The sequence below is a fragment of the Eptesicus fuscus genome, chromosome 11 (genome assembly GCF_027574615.1).
Source record: "Eptesicus fuscus isolate TK198812 chromosome 11, DD_ASM_mEF_20220401, whole genome shotgun sequence".
NCBI lineage: Eukaryota > Metazoa > Chordata > Mammalia > Chiroptera > Vespertilionidae > Eptesicus > Eptesicus fuscus.
The window spans coordinates 44,032,253-44,046,559 of NC_072483.1; the positions used below are offsets into that span (position 1 = coordinate 44,032,253).

At 36.0% G+C, this 14,307-nt stretch overlaps 1 protein-coding gene across 7 annotated transcripts in view; it reads right to left on the minus strand.

Annotated features, from left to right (window-relative positions):
• Positions 1 to 612: 612 nt before the first annotated feature.
• The window catches only part of LOC103283505 (sodium channel protein type 1 subunit alpha), a 72,997-nt gene continuing 59,302 nt past the window's right edge, over positions 613 to 14,307 (minus strand). For all 7 annotated transcript variants that reach the window (XM_054722810.1, XM_054722811.1, XM_054722809.1 and 4 more), the window contains exons 21-26: positions 13,570 to 13,851; positions 11,030 to 11,083; positions 9,366 to 9,503; positions 6,052 to 6,156; positions 3,954 to 4,224; positions 613 to 1,790 (exon numbers count right to left, since the gene is read on the minus strand). In XM_054722810.1, the coding sequence (XP_054578785.1) occupies positions 613 to 1,790; positions 3,954 to 4,224; positions 6,052 to 6,156; positions 9,366 to 9,503; positions 11,030 to 11,083; positions 13,570 to 13,851 (2,028 nt within the window). The remainder of the gene's footprint in view (positions 1,791 to 3,953; positions 4,225 to 6,051; positions 6,157 to 9,365; positions 9,504 to 11,029; positions 11,084 to 13,569; positions 13,852 to 14,307) is intronic.

Here is a 14,307-nt window from a genome sequence, read left to right on the forward strand (position 1 = left end):
TCCTCGTGACCTTTTTTCATGCATGATCTCTAAGTGTTGCATGCCCCCGTGCAAACCACGTCTTTGTTCAGTCAGGAGGGAGATGTGATTGCCATCACCCCCGGTGGCATACCTGGTAAAGAGGTCCTTTAATCTATTTCCCAACAGAAACCCCGTTTACAAAAATAGTCACATATAATAAACAACATATGGATTAAAAAAAAAAAAAAGATGAATCCACTAACAGATTTCGTAAAAATGTGACAAATGTGGCAGTTGAAATGCAAAGAGTGGATACAATTACTACACTAAAGTGTTTCATGTTAGACAACCCAAATCATAGGTTTGCACCCCTTGGAACTGGTCCTCACATTCTGAGTAGCCGTTTTGTCTCTTGTCTTCAGCAGTGTCAGCTGGTAGTGAGAACAGTAACCTCCTGTCATCTCCCCTTCACACAGAGTTGCAGTTTTCTGACAAGGGGTCACTGTCTTATTGTAGGCACTGACCTTAAGTAGATTTGTGTAAAAACAGTCAGTTTGGCATTGACCTCCTAAAGGAGTCCTGTTGACAAAAATACATCACCTTCACAGGCTGTAAACAAATAGTAACCCGGTTATTTTTATCTGTGTTTGTTTATTTCCTTTTGGCTTTTTTATCTTTGCCTTCTTGCTCGTGTTTTTCCACGATTGGCTTTGTTACCCGATCATAGGAGGGTGGACAAGCTGCTGTGGACATGGTCAGATCAGTTTTTTCTGTAATAGAATTTTCATTTATTCTGTCAATGATCATGTCTTCTTTTACAAGAAGATTAACCCCACCTTTGATTTTATTTTTGTTATACATAAATGAAGCTTGTTTTACAGTTCGCCTTAAAAGGTAGCGCCTATAAGCACGCTGAATAATAACAGCGGACACCTCCTCTTGTTTTCGTTTTAAAGTTGTAGTAATTGGCTGGTAGGAGGCCTTTGATGGGTTAGAAGCCATGAACCGTTCTTCCATCTGTATTCGGAGAGCGTCCATCTCTCCACTCTCCCCCAGAACCCTCTTAGTAAAAGCAAATAGAATGTCAAGACAGTGGATCCGGTCGCCACTGACCATGGGCAAGTCCATGGCAATGAGCTGGAGTTTGTTTGGTTGTGGCAAATTGAGAGGGGGTTCAAGAGCAGCTGCAAACTGCGATAATTTTTCAAATTCCATGAACTGGGTGGCATCGGGGTCAAACTTCTCCCAGACCTCGTAGAACATCTCAAAGTCATCCTCACTCAGGGGCTCTGCACTTTCCTCAGTAGCGACACTGAAGTTCTCCAGGATGACAGCGATGTACATGTTCACCACAACCAGAAATGATATGATGATGTAACTGACGAAAAAGAAAATCCCAACAGATGGGTTCCCACAGTCTCCCTTAACTTGGCTTCCAGGGTTTACTTTATCAGGGTCACAGTCTGGGGGCCCACTATTAAGAATAGGTGCTAGCAACCCGTCCCAGCCAGCAGAGGTGGTGATCTGGAACAGGCAGATCATGCTGTTGCCAAAGGTTTCAAAGTTGAACATGTCATCAATTCCAACTTCCCTCTTGACATAGGCAAAGTTGGACATTCCAAAGATGGCGTAGATGAACATGACCAGGAAGAGCAGGAGGCCGATGTTAAACAACGCAGGGAGGGACATCATCAGAGCAAAGAGCAGCGTGCGGATCCCCTTCGCCCCTTTGATCAGACGTAGGATCCGGCCAATCCTGGCAAGACGGATCACTCGGAACAGGGTAGGGGACACAAAATATTTTTCTATCAACTCAGCCAGAAACATGCCTGTAGATAAAAAAATGAGAATGTCAACCAATGAAGAAGTTATCTATTAAAAGAACACTTAAGTTTCTGTCAAGGCTCTAAGATAAAGTTCAGAGTATTGATATTCAGTTACATAATAATAAATTTGACGTACACACACACATATATATAATTGTATATAATATAGATTATAAATAAACCAAAATGACAAATGACATCCAGTATTAAGTTAGCTCAATATTTGCAACAGATGGAATATTTTCAGCCCCAAATTCATATGTTAAAGCCCTAACCATCCTCCCTGTGATGGTATTTGGAGATAAAGCCTTTGAGAAATAATTAGGTTTACAACAGATCCTGAGGCTGGACCTTCATGGTGGATTACTTCCCTTATAAGAAGAGACACCAGAGAGCTTTCTGTCCCTCTTCAGGCCCCCCTCCCCACAGCCATGTGAGGACACAGTGAGAAGGTGGCTGTCTACAAGCTAAGAAGGGAGCTCTCATCGGAACCCCACGATGCTGGCACCTTGAACTCGGATGTTTAACCTCCAGAACTTTGAGAAAATAAATTTCAGTTGTTCAAGCCATCTGTTCTGTGATGGCAGTCTGAGGTAAAACAACATTCAGTTCAATAAAAATTTTATAGTACCTTCTGACTTTATAAACTATTTATTAGCTTACTTAAAATTTCCAGACTGAATCTAAAAAAATAAGTTAAAATTCTCAATTCTGGCTGAATAATGTAGGACAACAGTATAAGAACAAATTTACATGGATATACTTTGTTTTTTTCCTGAAATTGGCAAACCACATATCCTCTTTTCAGTCCTTAACCATCTAAAAGCATCTGCAGTGTGTGATGCTATGTTCATCTCTCCATGAACTTAATACTTTCCTGCATCTTCTCTATAATATTCTTATATATTTATTTACAGATGCTCTGGTGCATGTATAAAGGAATCTAAGGCTGATGATCTTTTTGGTCTCCTGTAGCTGATACTGGTCTCAGCCCTCTTCTTTTAAGCTTCTTTCTCCACTTACCATTTAAATAATGAAATAATAGTTGTATTGAAGCGGAGCTCAAGAAACCAAGTGCCTTTTAGTTACATTGTCTCATTCTGTACAGAGTAAGTAAGCTTACATAATTGTGTGTGTGTGTATCTGTGTGTGTGCATGTGTGTGTGTGTGTGTGTGTGTGTGAGAGAGAGAGAGAGAGAGAAGAGAGAGAGAGAGAGAGAGAGAGAGAATAAGAAGAGGGTCACATACAACTTCAGTATGCACAAAGGATTACATGAGGGATTAGTGTAGGAATCAAAGGCTACATACAAATGTGAATTGGATATCAATCAACTTCTTCAGAGAGGGGAATGACATAAAAATCTGCCCAATAGAGGTGCCCCATATTGGATGGTTAAATATTGACCTAATCATATTATCTGGTTTAGGAAAGAGTGAATGCTTCAGTCCCACAGACAGACTTTTTTGTTTCACTGGAGCTGGAGTTGTATCTTTAACAAGATGAGCTATTTCTCATGTGACCTGTTGAAGGGTTTTGAACAAACATCAAATAATGTCCCGTGCCACCTGCACTTTCCCTTGTACATCATTACTATAGACCCTTTCAGGGTAATCTAGAAAATCTCTACCTGATACCCTTAAAGAACTTGTGATATGAATTTGATAACATTTTGTTCTTATTTTTATTCTCTTCTCACTCTAGGCTTTACCTTCTCTTGTCATCAACTTCCACTCCTATCTACTTGCTGATGGCTCTATGTCCATATCTCTGATGCAATGTATTTCCTAAAATACCAGACTAAATTTCTAGTCCTCTTCTCAATAGAGCCATCTAGATATTGTATAGGCTATTCAATCTCAACATCTCAGTTAATAGTACATTTCTAATTGATCTTAGTTAATAGTACATTTCTAATTCAAATGAATGAAAGTTTATTATGTTGACAAATAATACACCTAGTATCTAAAACGGACAGAATAGGATACAATCCTGTATGTGCAGCAGGAGCCTCATTTTGTAAGAAAAACAAACCCACCTGGATGAAATACATTAACATTTTCTTAATGGTTATCTCTGAGTGGGGGGGATGACCTCTAATTTAAACTTGATTGTTCCCACTTTTACTTTTATTGAGCTGAACTTAAGAGACTTTAAATGCTTCTTACCTACAATGGAGAGAATGACAACCACAAAATCAAAAATATTCCAGCCTATGGTAAAATAATAATGGCGGAGGGAGATGAGCTTCAGAACACACTCTCCGGTGAACAGCACAATGAACACCAGGTTGATGCGTGCCAAAACGCTAGTGACATATTCACTTTGGTCATCTGTTTCCACCATCATTGTGACCATGTTGAGACAGATGAGGATCATAATGCTTATGTCAAACACTTGTCTGGTTACAAAGTCAAAGACCATTCCTTGATACTTGTTCTGTAGAGAAACAGAAACGCTTTTAGCAACAGAATAGTTTTCCTGAACATATTAACATCTATGTAATATGTAATAAAAGTTTATATTATGCACTTTCTCCATTGACTCTCTAGTATTGTACAGAGTAATCATTGGCCCTGAATTTTATAAAAGGTGGTTTATAATGCACTACTTTTTAAAAATATATTTTTATTGATTTCAGAGAGAAAGGGAGAGGGAGAGATAGAAACATCAATGATGAGAGAATCATTGATTGGCTGCCTCCTGCACACCCCACACTGGGGATCGAGCCCACAACCCAGGCATGTGCCCTGACCAGGAATCGAACCATGACCTCCTGATTCATAGGTCAATGCTCAACCACTGAGCCATGCTGACTGGGCAATACATTAATTTTTTGAATTCAGTTATCTAAATTGCTGTTTACCAATGTGTATTCCACAGAATAACAATCTCTTCTCAAAAGGAGATTTCTGATAAGAAACATTGCATAGTAATACAAATGCATATTAATGTATTAAGTTTATGAGAAGGTAAGAAATCTGCTTTATTTTGTTTTACCAAAATGTCCCATTATCAGTTGAACCATGCATCCATTTCAAAATTCAGTATCTAATAACATAATCATTTGTCTTATTTTCAAAGAACTGTTCAAGGGAACTTGGGATTTCTAGGACATTTTGCATTTAAAGTTCATGTATGGCAGTATTGATGTTCTTCCACCACACAGTCTTTGCTGACATTGTCAGACACAGAATTCTGATTGAGTCTACACAGATATAACCAGACCAGAAAAGCACTCCCTTATTCTTTGATGTAAAAAATTCACATCCTCAGCCCTGGCTGGTGCTCAGTTGGGCATCCTACCATGCACCAAAAGGTTGCTGGTTCTATTTCCTGTCAAGGCACATGCTTGGGTTGCGGGCTCCATTCTTGGTAGGGGGTGTAGAGGAGGCAGCTGATTGATGTTCCATTCTCACATCGATGTTTCCCTTTCTTTCTCCATCTCTTTTCCTCTCTCTAAAAATCAATAAAGATATTTTAAAAAATTCACATCCCTTGTCACTGATCCATGGTTCTGCTCCCCAGTTCTGCCACTGTCAGTCACTGCCGGCCGTTGTCTGGCTCATTTCCCTAGGTCACTGAGGAACTCTGATGACATCTTCTATCTTACATTTTTCCTAGACACAATTGACCCATTTCTACTTCCACTGTTGAGGCTTATCAAGGGAAAGTTTATATTACTCATCATTCTCAAGAATGCAACTGCTGGCTAGCATATTATGAAAGTTCACTAGTATTTTGTGTCCTTTGCCATTTAGTTTGGATTCTAACTGTATAATTCTAAATCCCTTGAAATTGAGAGCACATTTTCTATTTCTCCTTCTTTTTATTTTTGGTCTCTCTCTTTTTTAACCTTTTGCACTCAGATGTCGAGTGTGACTCGACACGGTTAGCATCGGTAGCAGCTCGTATGTCGAATTGTATTGAATGTATCAATAATTTGAAATATAAAAAAATCCAAAGAAATAAGTTTGTATGAAAAGAAACTCCAGTTTTTTATTCTACTACCGCGCTTTGTAAAATCTGGGGTATTTAAAAAATTAAATCCCGAGTAGAATAAAGGAATCGAGAAAAAAGCAAGCGAGTGCAAAGGGTTAAAATAATTTTTACCATTACCATAAAATATATGAATTAATGATGTTTTAAAAAGTTAAAGAAATCTTTGAGGCTAGAAATGCTAGCTGCTATCGATCTTGTAAGAAAACCCATGCAAGTTTTTGTTTTTTGGTATATTTTGTCCCCATGTCATTTGGTATTTCTTACTCCTGGTCGAGGTATAGGTTTTTGTGGCTTTTTCGATCCTAATTTTTTCATTGCATTATAATATTTCTTCTGTTCTTCTGTCATAAAGATGTCTTGACCTCCAAAGTATAGAAAAGAAAAAAACAAAACTGGTTAAAACTATGTCCCTTTGCACACAATATTTTAATGATATACTTAAAATAGGAAAGGGGTAGTTAAAAAAGGAAATGCAAACTTCAACCAGTTAGGATAATTATGCCTGGGACTTAAAATTTGAAAAATTAAAAATACACTTTAGGTACTATAATCCTATTTAATTCTCACAATCATCCAATATTGACTTTATTATTTTCATTATCCTATATAATAAAAGGCTAATATGCAAATCAACTGAACAGCGGAACGACTGGTCACTATGACACACATTGACCACCAGGGGCAGATGCTCAATGCAGGAGCTGCCCCCTGGTGGTCAGTGCGTTCCCACAGGGGGAGCACTGCTCAGCCAGAAGCCGGGCTCATGGGTGGCAAGTGCAGCAGCAGTGGCAGGAGCCTCTCCCACCTCCGGGGTAGCACTAAGAATGTCCGACTGCCAGCTTAGGTCTGCTGCCCATGGGGAGTGAGCCTAAGCCACCAGTTGAACCTCCCCTGAGGGCTCCTGGACTGTGAGAGGGCACAGGCCGGGCTGAGGGACACCCCCCAGCCCCCAGAGTGCATGAATTTTATGCACTGGGCCTCTAGTTACTTTATGAAGGAAAAAATTCCAGAAACTGGGAGGCTAACTTATTCCAGACCAAATACTAAGTGAGAGGTAAAATTTGATTCTTAGGAACAAAATACTTGGTTCATTACACTATACACATTGCCTTCCTGAAGTTAAAGACAATATTTTTTATTCAAATGTAGTAAAGAGTTAGCATATTTATATTGCAAGATGGTTTAGAGTACTCATAGAAAGGCACTTTCACTCTGCCAAGAATTGGTGCAAAAGTATGGAAAGAAAACTGATGAGTTGGTAGAAGAGTTAAGGGATAAGTCAGAGATCATAAGTATGGCAGGTATGTGATAGACCAGTAGATAGAGAGGATTTGGAACTCAGGCCTGATATTGACTACAACATAATATTAGTAATAATAAAAGGGGATGGACCTGGCCAGTGTGGCTCAGCGGTTGAATGTTCACCCAGGAACCAGGAAGTTGCTGGTTCGATTCCTGGTCAGGGCACATGCCTAGGTTGTGGGCTCGATCCACAATGAGGGACATGCAGGAGACAGTTGATGGATGATGTTCCTGTCTCATTGATGTTTCTCTCTCTCCCTTTCCCTTCCTCTCTCTCTCTCTAAAATATCTATCTATCTATCTATCTATCTATCTATCTATCTATAATATTTTTATTGATTTCAGAGAGGAAGGGAGAGGGAGAAAGAGAGGAACACCAATGATGAGAGAGAATCATTGATCGGCTGCCTCCTGCATGTCCCCTACTGAGGATTGAGCCTGCAACCCAGGCATGTGCCCTTGACCAGAATCAAACCCGGGACCCTTCAGTCCATAAGCAGATGCTCTATCCACTGAACCAAACTAGCTAGGGCAATACAAAATATTAAAAAAAATAAAAAAAGGGGGGATGGATGGGGCAGGAATGTTCTAAGAGTGAGACTCTCATATAACAAAAGGACTCATCCTATATAATAAAAGGCTAATATGCAAATTGACTGAACGGTGGAACAACCAGTCCTATGATGTGCACTGAACACCAGGGGGCAGACGGTCAACACAGGGGCTGCCCCCTGGTATTCAGTGTGCTCCCACAGAAGGAGTGCAGCAGCAGCAGCATGGCAGCATTAAGGATGTCCAACTGCTGGCTTAGGCCCACTCCCTAGAGGGGAGTCATACGTGGGACATCCCCTGAGGGCTCCTGGACTCTGAGAGGGCACAGGCTGGGCTGAGTGACCCCCGAGAGTGCATGAATCTCATGCATTGGGCCTAGTTATATAATAAGAAAACATACTGAGCAGATGAAATGAAAGAGCAATACACAAAGAAAGAAAAATAAATGGCAAAAAAGCACTTGAAAACACATTCAAACCTACCAATAAAAGACAAAACCTACCAATAAAAGCCCTAGCTGGTGTTACTTGATGGATAGAGTATCGGCCCATGGACTGAAGGGTCCTGGGTTTGATTTCAGTCAAGGGGACATACTTCAGATGTAGTCTCGATCCCTGACCCTGGTTGGGGCTCATGCAGGAGGCAACCAATGAATGTCTCTCTCACGTCGATGTTTCTCTCTCTGTCTCTTCACCTCACTTCCACTCACTCTATCAATGGGAAATATCCTCAGGTGAGGATTAACAACAACAACAACAAAAAACAAACAAATAAATAAATAAATAAAATGAAACACTAAATCCATTTATCAAATATCAAGTAATAAAAACAAAGAGTGTTTGATGTTAGTGAAGCTGCCGTGACCTGGGCACACCTGTACATAGCTATTGGCCATGTAAGTTATTTGGAGTGTTATTTGGGGGAAGCAAACTACTTTACTCTGGGAATTTATCTTAATGAAATAATTAAAATTTTTTCCCCACAAAAACTTTTGACAAGACACTATTTAAATCATTAAAGATTAGAAGCAACCTAAATCATTAATATAATGGGAAGTGGTTAAGTAAATTATGATCATGTATAAATGAAGACTTAACAAAATACATAAGTATAGTAAAAAGAGAATTTATAATTATAGATAAAATAATTTCAATAACAAGAATCTGTATAGAGAAAATTTGAATAGAAAATGTATAATGTGAATAGTGGTTACTCATGGTAATGATATTTCTTTACTTTCTATATTTTCTATAATATGCATATATATTTGGAAAGATGATAATTAGTAATATAAAGAGCTGTTTAATTCAAGATGGGAACTGGTAGTTTATAATTAAATATTAGGAAGAATGAAGTAGGAATATATAAAAGGAACTAATGAAGGGCTTTAGCTGTAAGATATATTTTTAGGAGGGGAGTTGCAGAGATAAAACAACAAGTTGACTTTGGGAAAAGGGCATATGACTGGGTTCCTTTCTAATATTCTCTTTCAAAAGATAGAAAATTTAGTTTCTGATCAAGAAAAAAAAAAAAAACAGAAGGGAGAGAGGATTTGTAAGTCTATTCCCAGGAATGTGAACAGTATATGGCAAGGGAGAGGATACAGAAAAAGACTTCCTTATACACACCCATTTGGTCTCTGACTTAAAGTATACTTTGGTGGTGAGAATACCTCAAATAATTTTACTATCTTTAGTGAGAGAGAAAATATTAGAAATACTTATCTTCTTTTTTTGCTGGTTGAAATTATCTATGATGACACCAATAAACAGGTTCAAGGTGAAGAAGGACCCAAAGATGATGAAAATAACAAAGTAAAGATACATGTATAGACTTTCTTCATACTTAGGCTGCAATTCCACCTACCAAAGGAAAATATTTTGTAAAATATCACAATACATATTGATACTAGAAGTCATTGGTACTTTTTTCATGAGAATAGAAAAGAAAATTTCTAGTAATACTCAAGCAGTACTTCTTTTCTCTTCAAATCAACTACCTCTAAAAAAAATCTCTGAAAGTGGCCTTTAAGGATGTATTCATGTAAAAAAATATAGTTATCAGGACACTTAAGGATCTATTTTTATAAGTGTAAATACAACTATCATCTTGATATTTGGACAGTAGTATGCAAAATTTGGAAAAAATTTTAAGGTACTGAATTTTAACAATTTAAAAATCAGTGAAAAAGTTTTACTTGAGTTAATATGTATACAATGTTTAGAAGCAACCATTTGTGCATACATGAATTTATTCAGCAAATAGTAATTGAGTTATTCATTTAGATTTTCAGCATCATATCTTTAACATTACAACATTCACTGAATTTTTCAGATTTATTAGATATAACTAGAACTCCATCTTATAAATCTTCAATTGATAATTTAATATCTAGATTGTGCTTATTGTAAATTAGCATTGAACTATTATCTATCACTTAGTAAAGGAGTAAAGAAGTCATTATGGATAGTTCACTCATAGGTTTATGTCCTTCTAAAGACAATAGAGTTAAAAGCCAACTAAACACACAAAACAAAATAATAAGTAACCAAGTGAAATAACACAACTCTGGAGCATATCAGGATGGTACTTAATATAAAACTAAAGCCACATATCAAGAAAGATAAAAGTGAGCTCTATCAGGTCAGTTTAAAGATTATCGGGACAGTCTATAATGATAGACTAAACTGATTGGGCTTCAGAATAAAAAATCAAGGCTTTTAGTAAACCTTAATTTTGCAAAGTTTGAGTTGAAATGAGCATGGATATTAGTTCTTTTCTTGAGGCCGGAAAGAGGTTGTGGTAGGAGAAATCTAATAAAGTAGGTCTACTTTGGTGATATACACTTAAAGGTATCTGTTGGCCATAGAAGTGATAACAGCATTAGTAAAGTATGGATACTGAAGTCATATAAAAGAATTAATTTGAAAGTAACTGTTATAGAAATTTAAGGTTGCCTGGACAACAACATCTCAAACTTTCATACCATTCAATATGGGGAGTAACTATATATTTCAACCTCTTGATATTTGGACAGTAGTTGGCAATCACATATATTTTCACATTTGCTCCTGCACACCAAAATTATTACTGATTATATAATTAGTAGATAAGAGGAGAAAAATAGGAAATATTTAGTAGAAAGATGTTTGTTAGTTATTAACTATATGAATATGTTAATGTAGTTTGCCTTTCAAAATAGTTTTGATTTATCTTTGTAAGATCTTTTTTTATAAACATTGGTATACTTGAATATTAATTTGAGTCAAACTTTTTTCTTTATTTTTTTAATCATTGTAGAATCATTCCATTTGGCTGTAATACTCTGCTGATTTAATTTTAGCACCTAACAAATATTATAAAAAGATATTATATACAAAATACTTACATTTCTGGAATCAACTGCTGCATACATTATATCCATCCATCCTTTAAATGTGGCCTATAAAAAAGGACACACATGCTTTACTTTGGCATAAAAATAATTGAGATCTAACTTATAATAAATATTCTTACTCATGTATTTTTTACAAAGGAACATTTTCAAAAGACTTTCAAAACAAATTTGACATGGGTTTTGGACCAACACAATATCTTAGTAAGTCTTTTCACTTCTAGAACACATAATGAACAAAATGGTCATTGGATATCAAATACTTGTGATATTTGTGATTGAGAAATCACAAATATTTCTCAATTCTTTAGAGTTAATGAAATCATACAATTTAAAGTGCTATCAAAATTTGGTAGAATACTTTTAGAAGCTTTACAAATACCACCACATTTGGCAATGTCTGTAGTAGCAAAACAATTACAATGATCTGATCATCTACTGAAATCTATTTGTAAGGTGAACAAAGTATCCAAAAGTTTAGGATTTCTTTTTATTTGTAACACTAAAGATCACGCAGATATACAGGAGTAGGCAAAAGTAGGTTTACAGTTGTGAGTATATGAAAGAGTTTTTCTTGTATTATTTATTAATTATTGTATTATTTATTTGTATTACAACTCTAAGCCTACTTTTGCCCATCCCTGTGTATAAAGTCAGAGTTGCAACTATCCTTTTAAGAATTTTGGAATATAACATCCAGAAATAATACATTGTTCTCTATAATTATTTTAGGAGAGTGAGTTAATATAGGTAAGAAAGGTGAAAAAAGGTACAGTAGACACTTGGCTTTCATAAATTCAAGAAGGATCCTGAGTCTAATAACTTATAGCATTTGTTATTTTTCCCAGGAAATAAATTTTGAGCCTATGAGCCTGAGAGGATTGTTAGCTAGTAATTTTAACTAAGCTTTCAGCATCTGTATTGCAACACAATACACATATTTTCACAACACTAACACTTTTGAAGTGGTGGCTATTGTAGGAAGAAAGCCACATATGGGTATGATGGCTGTGAAAATCATGAAATGACTTTTAGCTAGAAAATAGAAGTTATTTGTATATCAAAGAGGGAAATGTTGAATGTATCAATGGCTGTGGTCAATGATAGAACATGTCCATTACACATTGGGAACATAAACAGGGAAAGGTGATTCAAGGAACCACTTCAGTGAATTACTAAACAACAGAGAGGCAATTCTGTTTAAAGCTAAGTATAAAACTTAGTTTATTAAAGAGCAGAATTTATTTTATAGTTTTGTGCAGGATCATTATCCTATATTTTCAGAATTGTTTAGTATTTTAAGGAATTACTTCAAGTTTTTAAATTCTATTTTCTCAATTTTATGAAGCGAGACACTTTTACAAGTATGGCCATTAGTTAACGGTTAGGCTAAATGCCCAAGGAAATATAATGCGTCTACTATAATATTTAAATAAATCATACACGCCATATTTTTTAAATCCCTATTTTAATTGCATGAGCATTCAGAATAAGTCAGCAACATCCACAAGAGAAATAAGAATTCTAACAAGAAGGTGTAAAAAAAATAGTAGTACAGACACCTCTGAAAGAGATGCAAGAGACCAGTGTAGATTTGTTTGCTTGTCTGGTCTTCAGGCTGAACAACTGAAATCATGATCTTGATGAAAAGAAATAGACTTCTGCCCTAAGAACTCTGTAAAATCACAAGGGGAGAACTTATACAACTTAAAAACTTTAAGTGGCATTTCCACGGCCTTTATCCGCTGCTTTGTTGATGTGCAGCTGCAGCTAAAAGCAGCATCATGTGAAAATATTTAAAGGGCCACCATCTTTTGCATTTTCATAAATTATATTTTTATTTTGTATGAATCAGTTTTAGAGACCCAGGAGTGGAAACATTACTATTAAGATAAAATAGGCTTAAGTAATTGTATTGAAAGGTCATTTGAGGTGTAACAACAGCTGCTTATGTTGCTTTTCTGTATCCAGGCATTATCTGGTATTATTTCCATTTCATTGTGAGAATCTGATCCTAAAACCGAAATATCATTCCCCAACCTTCAATTCAAATGATACAACTCAGTAGCAGTTAATGCCCACCAGAGTCAGTCTAATCAGGTGTATTGAGTCTGTGTGCTTTCGTGTGTGTGTGTGTGTGTGTGTGTGTGTATGTGTGTGTGTAAGGGGGTGGGGGGTGGGGCGGTGGGGAGGTGATCCCTCAGTGAAACAAGCTTTTCAATTGCAATAGAAAAAAATAATAAACTTATTGATGTATTAATCAACCTTTTCACTTGGGAAGAGAAAGCAATATGAGAAGAAAAAGACCTTTGGAATGAACTGAAATACCTGGCCACCATTATCTATGTCTGTATTGCTTAAATATATAGAGTTTCCACCCACTTGGGCTCATAAACTGATACTAATAAAACAAAATTAGAAAAAATAAATGTTATAAACTTCCTTCTTTAGTAGCTAAATAATGGATATATGTAATTACTTTGTTATTATTCTAAACAATAAACAAATTTCAGAGAAAAAGAATGTTCACTTACAACTTGAAGCAAAGAGAGATACCCAAATCCTACATTATCAAAGTTCACTTTCACATTTTTCCATCTTGCAGTTTCATTTCTTTCTATTAGCTTTTGGCAGTCAGAATGATTGTTCACTTCGCTGATATCAAATATTTCACCAGTTGTGGTGTTGATACAGTGGTAGAATTTGCCGGCAAACAAATTTACACCCATGATGCTGAAAATTAGCCAGAATATAAGACAAACCAGAAGAACATTCATGATGGATGGAATTGCTCCTAAAAGGGCATTCACAACCACCTAATACACAAATGGAAAAAAAGAAAAGTCAGAATTCTTGTTGTTTAAAAAAATAAGACACCCCCCTACCAGTCTTTAATTTTTCACTATTGAGTCTATACTGGAAAAGTAAAGTAAAACAATCTTACAATAAAATCTATTATTTCTTAAGCAATACATTTAGGGAAACAAATATAGATAATATGACAAAGAAACAAAAAGTTTAAAAATAGAGAAGGGTAAGTACTCAAAAGTTAAAGAAAAAGCAAAATTAGAGGATTTGCTGCCAGAGGAAGTCAGAATATGTGCCATTTATTAGGGGAAAAAAAATCATAAAAAAAGTAGGGAATCCTAATACAGACTAACTCACTTAAAAAAAGGCAATATATTAAAAAACAAAACTAAAATATTTGGATGAATATACGAATATACTCTAATTGATTAAAAATTAAGATATATAAGTATAAAAATATTAAA